Source organism: Cyanistes caeruleus, chromosome 1 (genome assembly GCF_971803275.1).
Source record: "Cyanistes caeruleus chromosome 1, bCyaCae1.hap1.1, whole genome shotgun sequence".
NCBI classification, from domain to species: domain Eukaryota; kingdom Metazoa; phylum Chordata; class Aves; order Passeriformes; family Paridae; genus Cyanistes; species Cyanistes caeruleus.
The window spans coordinates 100,758,568-100,773,624 of NC_141701.1; the positions used below are offsets into that span (position 1 = coordinate 100,758,568).

The window sequence follows — 15,057 nt, forward strand, 5'->3', positions numbered from 1 at the left end:
TCACTGACTGCTGTAGATCATATATAAATTTGGGGTCTGCCCATTACTTGCAAGAGTTTTGTTCCCTACGTTTTATATAATGCATTTGACTTGAATTTTGGTTGTGGATCAAGTGAAAACTTCAAGTTCTAGTAATCACTTAAATAAATTGTTGTGAATTGTTTTTTACAGGTGTCCTGTTGTCTGCTATTATCCAAGCAAGCACATAGTCAGTAGACAAAAGTATCTTCTTGGGCTTTAGACTTGAAACTGTAGCTATTGTGGTGGATGAGTTAGTATCTGTGTTACTTCCCTGACTTACTTTGATTTTTTTTTTTTAATTAGAGCAAAAGAAAAGCTCAGACAGAGGCACAAGCCACTTCCTTGAAGCCCTTGTCAAATTTGGTGGATCTCTGAACAGCTGGAGAGGCTAAAGCCATTACATTAGAATTTAAAAACTGCCAGAAATTATACTTTTACTTTGTTTTTTGACTGGGAAAAAAAGCCCATTTATGTAAACTTCAGTATACTCTTCTACAGTTAGTCTCAGTGTAAAATTTAGTTTAGTGACTTTGTATTCCAGCAGGTTCCATGAAGTTCTTGACCAGTCTTGCAGGGTTTGCACTAGTGGTTGTGATTCAAAGAACTTAAACTTTTGTGGGGAAGAATAAAACAACTAGTGAAAAAGCCCACAAAGTGAGCTCTGGCCCCAGTGAAAATATGCAAGGTAAAGATTGCTGGTTTAGATTGTGAAAGAAAATACCCAGTAATCAATGCCAGATTAAAAAGATAAATAATCTGGCTTCACATAGTAACTGTCAAAAGAAACCCCAGAAGTCTTTTAAAAATAATATACCTGGGCTTACTATTGCAAAGTTCTTGTATTCTTGCTTTTCCTCTACAACTATGAGTATTATACTTTTTTAAAATGTGAAAGCTGAACTTCTGAGTTAATTTGGTAACACTAAGAGTTGTAAGAATAAGAAAAGTTCTAAATAACAGAAGACTTAAAGTAAAAATTGTAATAGTAATATCAAAAAATGTCAGCAGGCTTGTTCTTAAAATGCTCTTAAATCAGCTCTTCTGGTTATCAATGGTGAAGTTTCTAGGCATGTGTTAGAAGCTTCATCAAACTTCCTTCTTCCTGAATACAGTTGATTTTTATCTCTGTTGTGATGTTACAGCCTTCATTTTTTTACCCCCTTCTTGGGATGAATTATTAATCACAGCATCCCTGATTGGGAACCCAAGGGTACTGCTGAATTTATAATCAGTGTGTGTTTGTTTAATTGTTTGTTTGTTTGTTTGTGGTTTGGGGGAACTTGGGGGTTTGGGGGGATTGTTTTATTTTCCTTTGTTTGGGATTTTTTTGTTTTTATAAACTTAGATAAGAAGCATATGCTTTTATTTTCATAAACTGGCCACTGTGTGATAATTAGCAAATACAGGCAAGGAAAGGATTTAATTCGTTCCATCAGTAATATATTATTACTTTACATTAGTTGTGTTGGATAGACCATGAAACACAGAGTCCTTTCTCTTCCAGACAGGATAGTAGAGGCCAAGCAGGATAGTAAAGGCCAAGGCTTTGAACAGTTTAAGTGCAATCAATATTTTGTGGCTAAGGTACAGGGTCTGTCACTTGTCAGAAAAGATGGTGAAGGATGACAGGGAAACTAGGATTTGATGACAATTTGCTTCCACATCCAAAGATTACATTCCAATCATTAAATGTCACAAGAACATTTAATGTTTTCAAAAGTGATTGGTGATTTTTGAAAATGCATTTGTAAGTCTCTGAGTTGTCAAACCAAGGTGTTTTACTGGGATCCATATTTTTCAGAGGGCTAGAAGCCCATTTGTTCTACAAACAAGGATTCCTTTTCAATTTGAATGGCATGAGCCTGAGGCACCTGCAGTCAGAGATTGCCTTAGAAAAATCTTGCCCGATAAGAATCAAATTAGATGAGAACAACAGCAGAAGCAACTTCTTAGATAATGGAAAACTGAATTATATCAAATTATCACTGTTTTACAACTTGTGTCCAAACCCATTTCAGTGAGTTTACTTTTGATCTCAAGCTGCAGTTGCCTCCAAAGGGCAAAGCCTTTGAGCTCTACCACAGGGCATTTCTGGTCTTAAAGGCTTAATTGTGTTTCCAAAATGCTGCTGGTTTTATGCATGAGAACATCCTTCTAGAGGAAACATTTGGGAGCTGTGATCATGGACCAGGGCCTGATCCCAGGGCAGTCTTGATATACCAAAATACAATGGTTTGGCAGGTGATGAAATTTGAACATTCCACTTTTTATGAAATATCCTGGTGTGTGTATGTCTTGAGACATAGCTGTTCAAGGGAAAAGGGACACTTTCTTTTGTTGATTCCAATACATCATGCTCTTTGGATCCATAATCTATGCTCAGGTTATTACTCTGGAAGAGGTCAATATGTTTCCTGTGCAAAGAAGGAGCTGTCAGGCTTGGTTCCACGTGATACCATGAAAATAAATTTCCATGCAGATTCTGATTTCCTCCAGAGCTGCACCACAAGACAATATATTATCGACCTCAGAAGATTCAGATTGTTAGACCTACATTTTACTTTTCACTTGTGCACAGTTCACTCTTTACCTGTGTGTGTGCATGCTCCCCTCCAACAGAGACTTTTACAATACAGGAGTCAGCAGCACAATAGTGGAGAATTCATTAAATGGAAAATTGCTCTAAGTTACAGAAATTAATTTTAAAGTTAATTCCCCTCTTCTGCTTTCAAGTGTCATGAACTGGCAGTTACTCAAGGTTTTTAGCAGGTGAAACAGTAAGACAACTTATTTTTTAAGGCAGCTTTCCATATGCATAGAGAATTCAGGTTCTCCTGTTTGGTGCATTTATCTTAATTGTTAGCCTGTTAAAAAGACGTAGAAGAAAACAAGAAGAAAATAACACTTTAGTTCTTGTTTGAATTATACTTCTCTGATTATTTGCATTTTTACGGGGTGTGATTAACAGAATATCCCACTCATGTTGGTTTCACTTGGAGCTGTTTAAACTAAGCATCTCTGAATTAGACCATGATTCAATAGAGCAAGTGATTTAGGTCTTTAACTCCAGGCCTTGATAAACCAGAGGATAATTCTGTTGTGAAGATTTGGTTTGGCAGGGGGAAAGCTAGAAAAATCCTTCCATCCATCTCAATATTCTGCAGAAGTTGTCTTTCAGATCAATATTGACCTCTCAGGAGAACAGTGGTTTGACAGTTTTCCTACTATTGTGCACCACAGCAGAAATGTGCTTTTTTGATTGATGATATTCTAGTAGTAGCAGATGTTCAGAAAAATCATTGTGACCTGTGTCACCAGTTCCAACCCTGAATTTAGCCAGTCTAGGTGAAAACAAAACCAAGTTACCTAATATATTTGCCCTTCACTACTATTTTTAAATTGAACTTTGGGACATCTAGACATATCCAGGTGCCCTAATGCTCCCATGCTTGTTCCTGTAACCTAAAATATCACTCTCCTTGTTCCTACCCAAGATATGCATGCACACAGTCTCTGAAAGCCTGCTGAAACATTACTTACAAATAGATGTTCTTATGACCAGACCAGCTGAGACAGCAGTCAACACATTTCAATGCCCTTGGTGACAGAAGCAGTTTTAGATGGTGCTGTTCCTGTTTTTCCCAGTATTGTTTGTGACAGTAGCCTGTGCCGTGGCTTGCCTTCTGGTTGAGGTCTTTGTGAGACTGTGACATGAACCAGGTTAGGAAACTGATCCAGATAAACAGTGTTTTCAGAGTTCTTCCTTTTTAAGCTGGGTCACAGACAAACAGAAAAGGAGATAGATCAAAACAATCTATCTGAAAAGTGTCTGGAAAGAGTGATTTATGTCCTTCACCTCACTAGATCCTCACATCTCTGTGCTGAGGTGTGCCTCACAGCTGTAGTACTCTGTGTTGCTGTGTCCCAGCCACCAGCTTATTGTTCCGTGCTCTTCTTTTATTTCAGCAATTCAGCTTTGTCTCCCTGCCCACGGATGTCCTGGAAATAGAAGTTAAAGACAAATTTGCAAAGAGCCGACCGATCATCAAACGTTTTCTGGGAAAACTCTCTATGCCGGTTCAGCGCCTCTTGGAAAGACATGCCATAGGGTAAATTTTGCTGCTTACATTGTTTAATGAGTGTGTTGCTATTCTGAAGTCCCTGGTGATATATCATTATTGTGATATAATGATGGTGAGGGGAAGTTATTACTGTGTGATAAATGGCGTTGGTCTTAATTAGAATTTATAGGACTGTGGGCCAGACAGAATTCCTTCTATAACCCTATGCATGGCATTTTGAAAAGTGAGATCTGGCATTTAGGAAAGAAGACTTTTTTGTGTATCATGGCTGCAGATTTGGAGAGTGCAATATTTTCAATTTGAATATTATTTTAATGTTATCAGCAGGCTGTCTTCATGTTTCAGGGAATTACCTGTGAGCTAAAAACATGCCAGATCTGTTCCTCCTCTTTTTAATTTCTGTAAAGGGGAAATATTATAAAAATATATATGTGGCATGTTGTAACTAATGCTTTCTGACCCTACCCTGCTGCCAAGGAACAACCTTGAGCTCACAAGCGCTGCCCTGCTTCCCCATTGCATGAAAGTCCTGGGAAAGTGTATGCTGCCAAAATAATACAAACCAATTTAAGGAAGATGGATAGTAATCAGAAAAAGCCAAAAAGTTGGCTCTAAGCCTGTAATGTTCAGACCTTGACCAGCAAGAGAGAAAAAGAGTCATCTTCTGAGGAAAGCATACGCAATGCAGTTTCCAAGAAGGCATTTCTGGTAATTGGATCTCAATTCAGCAGAACAGCGGGAAGATGAGCTTGTTGGAAGTGTTTTTGAACAGCTGGTTCAGAAACTGGCTGTGATACTGACAGCTGAATCTACCAGAAGGGACTAAGCTACCTCCCTGTTTCTCAAGTAGAGGAGATAGAGTAGCTTTTTAGAAACCAGATGGATAAGAACAGCTTGGGGAAGGTAGAACCCTGTAACTGGTATCACTGGCTTTCCTCTGTATGAGAAGATTTCTCATCATCTTTTGATTATAACTTCCTATTTTACTTCCTTGTTGTAAACACTGTCTATCTAAGGATGTACTTTGCCAAGAGCAGTGCCTCCAACCTGCACTAGATCTGGCTCAGTTTTAATACCATAGTGGCATTTAAATCTCAGGCAAGCTCAGTGCGAAGTATGCACGCAAGTTCAGTGAGGTCATACACAAATCTTGAGGTTGTCTCATTTATATGAGTTTCTGATGCATGTGAAACTATGTTAGCAAGTATATTTGGCCCAACTGGAAATGAACAATGTTTCTTTCAAAAGATGTATTACTATTTAGTGAACCCGTTACACTCAAGAAATGCTTTGCAAAGATTGATTCAGCCTCTTTGTGGGCAGCTGGGAAGTTAATCTCTTCTGTAGTTTCATTCTGTTCTGAGGGGTGGATGAAGTGTGGCAAAGGGAGGGACCTGCACAAGGACAGAATGGAGTCATTGATCAACCTTGTCAGGAAGGTGTTCTCCTGATATTTCAGCTTCATAGAGGTAAGAGGGGTGGAAAGAGATGAAGAGCAGTCACTCAGCCAGTTTAGAGAGAGAAGGTGGTTTGCGGGGACTGGCCTGCACAGGGTTTTGTAAACAAGAACAGGAAAGCTGAATTTTATGGACACGGTGAAGGGAAGAAAATACAGAAATGCAAGGTTCTACAAAAAGGTAGATGGTCAGATCTGCAGGGAAGCAAAGTCTTGTTACAATAGCTGAAGTGGGAGTTGTTTGCTTCCCGTGTCGCTATTTTCATACCCATACTGCAGAAGTTTCATTCCCACCATTCTCTCTATATTTATACATACGTGCTCGTGTATCCCAGCAGCCTGTCTTACTCACTTACTCAGCTGTTCCATTGTAATTGAAGACATTGTCCTCTCCTCTGCCATTCGTTCTCTTGTATGCAAGTCAACATGCCCTCATGGCTGGGATGAATAGTCTTTATGTATTTTATTATGTATTTTTATAGGACACAGCAGATTTATCTATGCACAGTAGTCATAGAGTAGGTTACAGACTATTGTGACAATATTTGTTTTCTTTCAGGGACAGGGTTGTAAGCTACACTCTGGGTCGCAGACTTCCTACAGATCATGTCAGTGGCCAGCTGCAGTTCCGATTTGAGATAACTTCTTCCATCCATCCAGGTAATTCTCAGTCTTAACCCATCATTTATCTAGATTTCTAGATTTATATTTTTAATTTTGTTTGCAGTCTTTCATTCTTTCTCTTCAGAAATTTACATTAATTTCCTGGCTGCTCTGGGGAAGTGCATCACAGGATGCATCAGTAATCACAATTTCTTCCCTCTTTCCCCTTAGGGCAGAGCTACTGGTGTCTCATATTCCTCTTTTCTTGGCTGTTATTCTTCCAAATACTCCACCACATCACTGGGAGAGAAGAGAGTGGAAAACTAAAGTCTCATCTGCTTCTCTATCACCTTCCCTAGTGAAAGTGTTATATGGGTTGTTATTTGTAGAGTCACCTGCATTTGAGCACTTCATATGTAAAAATGGATCATGTAATAGCAAAGATGATTAGAAAATTTCTAAATTTAATTTTTAATAAAAAAAGTAAAGCAAAAAATGCATTCCATTTCTTCCCTCCTGTCGTGGAATGTCATGGGGTAGCTTTACCTTTAAGACAGCTTGGAAAGAGAGGAAGTTGAAGCTGCTGGTGGCTGATGGGAGTTTTGGTTTGGTTTTGGTTCATGTTCTCTTGTATTTATTTATTTATTTATTTATTAATTATTTGGAAGTGGCTGTCATGATGGTCTAAGGTTGAACCTTGGTTTTCATGTTACAGTCTCAACAATATTTCTCAGGGACTCTTTGCCTCAGGGGCTCTCTGCCCTCTGTGCTACAATTTGTCAAGCTAACAGCAGCTGCATGAGTGGCTGGAAATCATTGCATTTCACTTGCTGGAAAACCTTGACTATTTGGATGGCATGAAAGAGCACAGGTTGTTTGACATGTGAGAGGAGGTGGAACAGATGAGGATCACGTCAAGGGATATTTTGGGGGAAGTTTTCAGGGGTGGCAAACACATTTTTTTACATTCTCTGTTGTGGAGTCTTGCCAGCTTCAGTGTGACAAGAAGAATGTCATTAGAATCTCAGGGAAGACTTCCTTGATTCCTGTAATATTTCCATCATTTTCCCATAGTATTTCCTCTGATGCCGGTTTGGCTCAAAGAGAAGTTTCAAGAAGGTGTTACCTTCAGGTAATACTGCAAAGAGGCAGGGTGCTGGTAATGCAGATTACCACCACAAGTAAACCCATGATTAAAAGCACTGTACAAAGACTGCCTAGCAAAAAAAAACCCAGCACTTCTTGATAGTTGTTCAGTTGCCCACTCATTTCACACTGTAATTTATGCTTTTAATTTTCTCAGATTGCTGTGGATGCTTGTGCCCCCACAGCCAACCCTCTGGTTCAATCAACACTTCTTGTTTAAAGAGTAAGTAATTCCTTTTCCTGTCTCATACAGATGATGAAGAGGTCTCCATTAGTGCAGATCCTGAGCCAGCTGACCTCCCGGAAAGCCCTGTGAACAACCCCACAGAGGAAAGCCTCGGTGAGCCTCCATGCATCAGCACAGTGACCTCAGAAAGTGCAGCTCCAGAACAGCTAAATGGATACAGTGTGAACAGTGTCGATAGCCCAGGGGCTGTCAAACCACCCGGGGAAGTCAACCAGAACAGCTTAAATGAAGAGCTAGCAGGAGATGGGGAGGTTGATGCGGTGCCAGTTCCTGAGCCCTTGGAATCCATCCCAGGAGAAGCGCTGCCTTCTTTGAGTGCTACGGACCTCATGGAGCAGTCGGATCTGCTGGCTTGCATGTCTCCTCCTGAGCCCGAAGTTAGGGAAAATAACAAAGTCAATTCTGGTATTCAGGGAGATGGTGGAGTCTTGACCAGCATAGAAACAGTAGATATTGATGAGGTGAGTGCAGATGTGCATGCTGGCAAAGACCTAGAGAAGAGTCAGGAAGAAGAAGAAGAAGGGGCTTCAGCTCAGGAGGAAGAAGACAACAAGCTACAACTGAGGACCACAGCAAAGAGGAAAAACAGGCCATGCTCCCTGCCTGTGTCTGAACTTGAGACAGTCATAGCTTCAGCTTGTGGTGAGCCAGAGACCCCTCGCACACACTACATACGGATACACAACCTGCTCCACAGCCTGCCCTCGGCACAGATGAGCAGCGATGGAGAAGAAGAGCAAGATGGCGGTAATGGCAGGGAGAACGATGAGGAGTCTACTGTCAAGGAGGTGCTGGATAAGGAGGTGGTCAGTGAGAGTGAGACCATGGCAGCAGAGCCTCCTCTGGAAAACGAGGCTGAAGAGAACTTCAGCCAGAGCACGGTGCCTCCTGGGACCTTGGATGAGCAGCTCTCTGACTTGAATGATGGGCTGTTGGATGGAGAACCCCCCAGGACAGGAAGTGAGAGCGAGTCGAGCTCCAGGCCCAATGGTGACAATGAATGTGAGGCGTGCGACACCTCTTGCTACAGCCCCTCTTGCTACAGCACCTCCTGCTACAGCACCTCCTGCTACAGCACTTCGTGCTACAGCACCTCCTGCTACGACAGTAACAATCGTTTCTCCAGCCATACGCGCTTCTCCTCTGTTGACAGCGCAAAGATTTCTGAGAGCACAGTCTTTTCCTCACAGGATGATGATGAGGAGGAGAACAGTGCTTTTGAGTCAGTGCCAGATTCAGTGCAGAGCCCTGAGCTGGACAGGGAGCAAGTGGATGGCTCCTCCCAGTGGCCAGATGAACTAGTAGCTCATGGTGGGAATCCACAGAGAGCCACAGAGGGTCTAGACACCCCAGTAGCAGGTCCAAGCAGCAGAAGAGAAGGTTAGATCCTGAGAACTGATGTGCTGGGCAACCCTGATTATCTAGATGTCACAGAAGGCATCAGATAATTGAGGTTTCAGATAGCTCACAGTTTATTTCTTACTAACTCGGGGGCTGTGAGCTGGGCCAAATATCAGGGAGGGTTGGATAATTGAGCCTGTCCTTAAAAATCTCAGCAAAGCCAACTAAATCAGGTAGAGATCCATTTGTATGAATTACTGTAGATATACATGCATCATTATAGAATCAAGATCAGCTACTGTAGTTATGTGGCAGATCAGCATTATCACATCCACCAACTCATTCCTTTTTTCCTGGGATTTTTCCATATCACATATCTGATGTGCTGCCATGTGTCTGATAGTCAGTGAGAGGACCAGCTCGTGCTTGTCAAAGGGCAGATATGCTGATTTACACCACATAAAGGTCTGGGCCAGTTTCTGTAAATGTTGGTTAGCTGTACATAATCATAAGCTCTTGCAAACACAGTTTCCAAGCCCCATTTGTTCCAATTCCCCAAGTGTCAAACAAATGTACCTCAGATGTCACAGATCATAGGGCAACTCAACAGAGATTTATATTTTTTCTTAGATACTTCGGAAATTTAACTATATTAAATAAAATTCTCATCTCCCTATCCTTCCCTAGAGATAGAACATCCTTCAATTTTTTTTTTTTTTGTCTGTGTAATTTAGGTACTATTTTTTCCAATTCCTTCACAGTTACGTTAAGTCCCTCACTCTGGTAACTTTTCATGTTCTCTGCAGTTACATGAAGAAGGGGAGTTGATCACTCCTCTCTTCTTCAGCTAGTGTATCATTTTTCTCCAGCTGAAGTAGTAGAGGACTCAGCTGCAGCTCAGGAGTTATGCAGCAAGGTCAAGAGGTAGTCTTTGCATTCCCTAATTCTGAGTCATCTGTCTCCCTCTCTAAGTGACACCAAATTAAAATGGCAGCAAATGGATAACCTTTCCTGGTATCGCTGAGGAACTCAGATTAAAGCATTCCTCTATGTTTTCCTTCTCCGTTCCAAATTTATTTACTCACACCTTCCTTTGCCACAGACCCTACCTCTGCAGAAAATTAGGTGTAAGGGTGTCCTTACGCACCAGTCTGTGTAAATACTTTGTAGACAGCTGGGACTAGGGAATTACTGAGCCTGTAGAGCAGAATCTAGCACAAATAATTAAATTTTCAGAAGCACACGGGCATAGAAACCCTTCTTCCTTCCTTGCAGACGAGAGCCTTTGCTTGTGAACAGCATTTACATGCAAGTACAGCTAAGGGGACACGAGCTTGTGTATGTGTGAGACCCTAAGTACAGACTTGGTGGTTGTTTTGAACTGTGTAAGCTTTTTGATAGGGGATGTGGTGGGACAGGGTGTCTTCTGCATATGGATTCAGTACAGCACCAAGACTTGAGCCTCCATAAAGGGCACTGCAGTGCCCGTGGTGGCTTTGCCTTGTTTAGCTGAGTGTGTGTCTGAAAGGCAGCCCAGCTCTTAGCACTCCCTCGGTGTCACTGGGGGTGCCTCAGTCAATGTGCACGGTGCTTCATGGCTTGGCAGCTGTTACAAACACAGTAGATGTGGTCACCTCCACCCACTCCAGGTGACTGACACTACCATGCTTCCACTGGCTTGGCGTAACTATCTTGACTAGGGGAGAGTCAATTGTGGTGAGGTAAGTAAAGAAACATAGATGGGTGATCTGGTAGTTGGTGCTACAACAGCTGTAGTAACAGCACAATGGTTAAGGCTGCGAGGGATGGACTTTTAGCACTGAGTCATAAATTTATGTAACTCTGCTGTCTGTTCAAAACATGCAGCAGATACATCTGTGAGATATGCCTATACACAAGTGTTTTAATGAAGGCATTTGCCAGGCCAAACGGTGTCATCAGAGCACCTAGAGGGGACTATTTCTAAGTGATTTTTCTCATTTCTGAGTGGTGTGAGGTTTTTTACAGTTTTATACAAAATTGATTTCTGCTTTCTAGTTGCTGTTTTTTTTAAGAAAAAGAAACGTATTTAATTATTTTGTAATTTGTTTTTTACGTTTCATTGGTATATGTTTGGGGTTTTTTACAAAATGTTCATTCTTAGGCTGCTAAGATTCTAATATTAAAGAGAGCTAAACCAGCTAGTACATGGTGAGTTTGGCTTAGCATCCCCCAAATCACCAGAACCATTCAGCTTAATATATTTTTTTCCATAGGGTACATCTTTCTGATGCATGTAAATATTATATTTATGCAATCCAGAGTCTATCTGTATTAACAAGCCATGCCAGGAGTTATAGTCAAAATCTGTTACTACACACTATGAAAATATGTCCGTTAGTTAGATAAATAGTCCTGTTTTCTAAGATTTTAAAGACAAGCCAAGAAGGAATCTTTGTTCTGGAACCTGTGAAGTTTTACCATGTTAAATCTAAGATGAGGAATGCATTTTCATCTCTACTAGAACTTCTTAGTTTTTTAAAGGACTCTATAAACTGACTTGATCTTAAGTTACTTATTCCTCTCAACAGAACGTGAGTTTAGACATTTACTTAGTTTTCATTTATTTCAAATATAAATATGGCAGGGCAATTGGAACTAGATGGTCTTTAAGGTCTGTTCCAACCCAAGCCATTCTGTGACTCTATATATGAACATATATACAATGCTAATGTTTAAAAACTTATCCTGTGTGACTCTCTTTCTTCTTCTTCTTTTTCTTCTTTCTCTTCTTCTTCTTCTTCTATTCCTTCTCCTCCTCCTCCTCCTTCTTCTTCTTCTTCTTTTTCTTCTTCTTCATCTTTCCCTCTTCTCTCTCAGGTCTTCCTTTATCTCAGATCCTGACTATATCTCACTATCTTTTGTCCTTCTCTTCTACCACCTGTCTCCTACCTGTTTCTGGTCCTTCTCTCATTCTCCCTTCTTCAACACAAGATGGACTCTTTGAATTTTGAAACATACCCATGGAAGGGGATGAGCTTCTGCTTTGCAGGGACTGCAAAATCCTGCCATTACAGTCTACATAGGCAGCCATTGATCTTTTTGAAAAGGAGAGAAAGATCCAAGGCAGCTTTTAGCCTTGTATTCCACTGATGGAATGAATTAAAAGTTGGAACCAGGATTTTGCATGTTCCTGCCAGTTGCTGCAGAAGCTTGAGTTTAGTTGTACATGAGCAGTTTTTCTCAGAGATCAAGCCTGATTCTTCTATCGCTTACACTTGTGTGTCTGTGAGTCCAGAATCTGGCCCAAAACAGTTTAGTGGTGACTCAAGAGACTTGACTGCATTATTTTAATACTTCTTTGCCATATGAGTTGCTATTAAAATAGTGCCCAAAAACAGGAATACCCAGAGATGCTAGTGCATCAGGTTAACCTATTTTTAAAATTATCACTTGTTTTACAGTAGCACATTTTTTGAACCACATTGTAAAAACGGTGAATGACTGTCAATGTCTTGAATATCTTGTCCATAGGTGATTGTCCTTTACTCCATAATTCTCAGCCAGTCAGCCAGCTTCCTTCTCTGAGGCCTGACCATCATCACTACCCAACTATCGATGAGCCTCTTCCACCAAGTAAGCTTTAGTTTTTTTATTTTATTGCATTTTTTCAGCTTTTCCTGTTAACTCAGTGTAGAGGTCAGTATGTCTTTCTGAAGAGCCCCGTCTGTTCTGTATATACATTCTCCAGAACCCAAGCAACATGCCCTTTTGTTTCCTTTATTTGATCCTTACTTCAAGTGTTGTCATGTTGTTTTAGACAAGCATCATAACCTCCCTCTCTGCCTTGGTCCATCTTCTTTCCTGAAATGAAAATATTCCCTTTTTCCAGTCAATGTGTTCAGACTTGAATGATTTGGATCTGTCAGTTGTTCTGGAAGCCTGACTATAAGGCTTTCTGGGTGGTGTATCAGCAAAGAAGTCTGATTTTTCTGTAGTGCTTGTCTCCAGGTTTTCTGAAACCAACTTCAAAGATGGTTTGGGATGGCAGTCCCTGTGGTCTGTCTGTGGATCCAGCAGCAGCCTTTTCACAGTGAGGATGCTCCTGGGACAGACAGGTCCAAATCTGAACCAAACCAGCAGAAGTTGGGAAAAGGCAGCTCATGTACGGCGGTCTTGTTACACTGTCCTTAGATTTGATAATCAGTGAATTTTCTGTTCATTGTGGACTGTAGTGGCATCTACACTTGCATTGAATAAAAATGTGAGGGTTTTAAATAGTATGATCTATTAGCAGCCTTATAATACGGGACTTTTACCACCAAAACAACTGCTGGAGTTGTTTTTACTTGTCTCTGTCGCCTTTCCTTTATGGATTCCCGGAGGATTACCCTGCTTCTTGCACTGGCGTTCGGTGCCCAGCAGAGCGCACTCTATGCCCTGCAACGTGCGGCTGATCACCTTTCAATTGAGCACAGGATTTCACAGCCTGAAATGTGCAGTGCCTCACAAAAACAGCCAGGCGTATAAACAAAGCGCTCTATTTTCTTCAAAGCCCAAGACGGGAACACACTTATTTGGCCTATGGTGCCCTTGACAAATAATTCATCATTTGCCAACCATGCTGTCAGAATTCCCTGAGCTGAAAATAGCCCCGATGCTGGCGTCAGCCGCACAGTAGCATGAATGATTCAAATGCCTTTAGCCCAATGAAGTCTTATTAGAGTCCCACTGTGGCTTGCCAGTGAATGATGAAATGGGAATGGTTACCTCTGCAACAGGGAAATATTTCTTTTCCTCCCACTCTTACCGCAAGACTTTGTGGATCAGGCACATTCCCTATTAGATGACTTAATGATAGCACACTAACACCAGCTCAGGTAAACAGAATATACTGTGAATCTATTTCAAGTTCTTCCATAACCAATTTAATACATTTTTGCTCTTTCTTATAGTTAACCTCAGAAGGCAGGTATTTCTACTATTGGTTTGCTCAAGAGTTTTCACAACAGGGTATAAGGACATGAAATGCAATATCAATATATACTGATATCAATATCAATGCAATAGTGATATCCCTTTGTAGGTTTTGTTTCAGCATTAGCATATAACACCATCTTTACAATAAAGGCCGACACTGTGGGCTTAAATATGTTGATCTTAATAGGAATATATGTACTAAATTAATTTTGAGTGGGAAAAAAATTGAATTGAAAAAAATCACTTAGGAAACTGGTTTCCAAAAAGTCTCCATGGAGTTTTATGATAATTTCAAAGTGAAAACCATAGCCTTATCTAGAAATTTTTCTTCTGCTTAAATTCAGTATCACTATTTCAGTGCCTTTAATAACTCCTAATTCTAGATAAGTAGTTTTTCAATCATGTGAAAGGAAAAAATCTTTATATTTTAAACCCAAGTTATATGATCAAACCTGGCTTACTTCTCACATGCAGTGTTAGCTTCCATTACAAGTAGAGGTGAAGGTAATCTGCCAGTGCTCCAAGTTCTGCATTGACTGATTTTATTTAGGTCATGGAGAATCTTCTGGACAGTCTTCTTTCTCTTTTGAATAGTTTTCTGAATAGCATGATTTCATCATAACCCCACAACAGCTGGTCTCAGGGAGGAAATTTAATTTCAGACAGTTTTATTTAGGAAAATAAAGTAGAACAGATTTGTTATTTATGTAGGAGTTTCATAATGACCAGTCTGAACGCTAAGTCTGATACAAGATTAACAGAAGATTTGCAGTGTTTGCACGGCCTCATGATGGCATTACCAGTCACCCCTTATTATGCCTGTGTTTGGAAACTCTACAGAACTGAAGCCAAGAAAAATACATGTGCCCAGTTCAGAGCTGCTCTTTGCTGAAGGTGTGGCTGAGCTTGAAGAGGAAAAGACAATGTATTTTCTTTGTTCTGATGGTCCTACCAGAAAAAGTTGCATCTTCAGATAAAAATCAGAGCAGTTTCAGAGGCTGCTTTGAAACATGACTTGGCTGATGGAGGGAGATCATTGGAGAACAGAACCAGCACTGTCACATCCCTAGCCCATGCTCTAGCATGCTCTTGCTGTGAAGGTTAGATAGAGGTTAGGCTTTGTAGTAGTGGCAGTCTTATTCTACCTGGAAAACTTAACAAAAGACCCTGAGGAAATTTGGCTGCTTCCTAGATCATCTTTG

General features: G+C 40.7%; 1 protein-coding gene across 30 annotated transcripts in view; it reads left to right on the plus strand.

The window, feature by feature from the left end:
• Positions 1 to 15,057, plus strand: part of HECW1 (HECT, C2 and WW domain containing E3 ubiquitin protein ligase 1) — a 319,771-nt gene that overhangs the window by 243,449 nt on the left and 61,265 nt on the right. For 21 of the 30 annotated variants that reach the window (XM_086845056.1, XM_086845031.1, XM_086845067.1 and 18 more), the window contains 4 exons: positions 3,988 to 4,130; positions 6,119 to 6,219; positions 7,562 to 8,935; positions 12,410 to 12,511. In XM_086845056.1, the coding sequence (XP_086701182.1) occupies positions 3,988 to 4,130; positions 6,119 to 6,219; positions 7,562 to 8,935; positions 12,410 to 12,511 (1,720 nt within the window). The remainder of the gene's footprint in view (positions 1 to 3,987; positions 4,131 to 6,118; positions 6,220 to 7,561; positions 8,936 to 12,409; positions 12,512 to 15,057) is intronic. The other 9 variants (XM_086845137.1, XM_086845126.1, XM_086845088.1 and 6 more) reach the window with 3 other exon arrangements.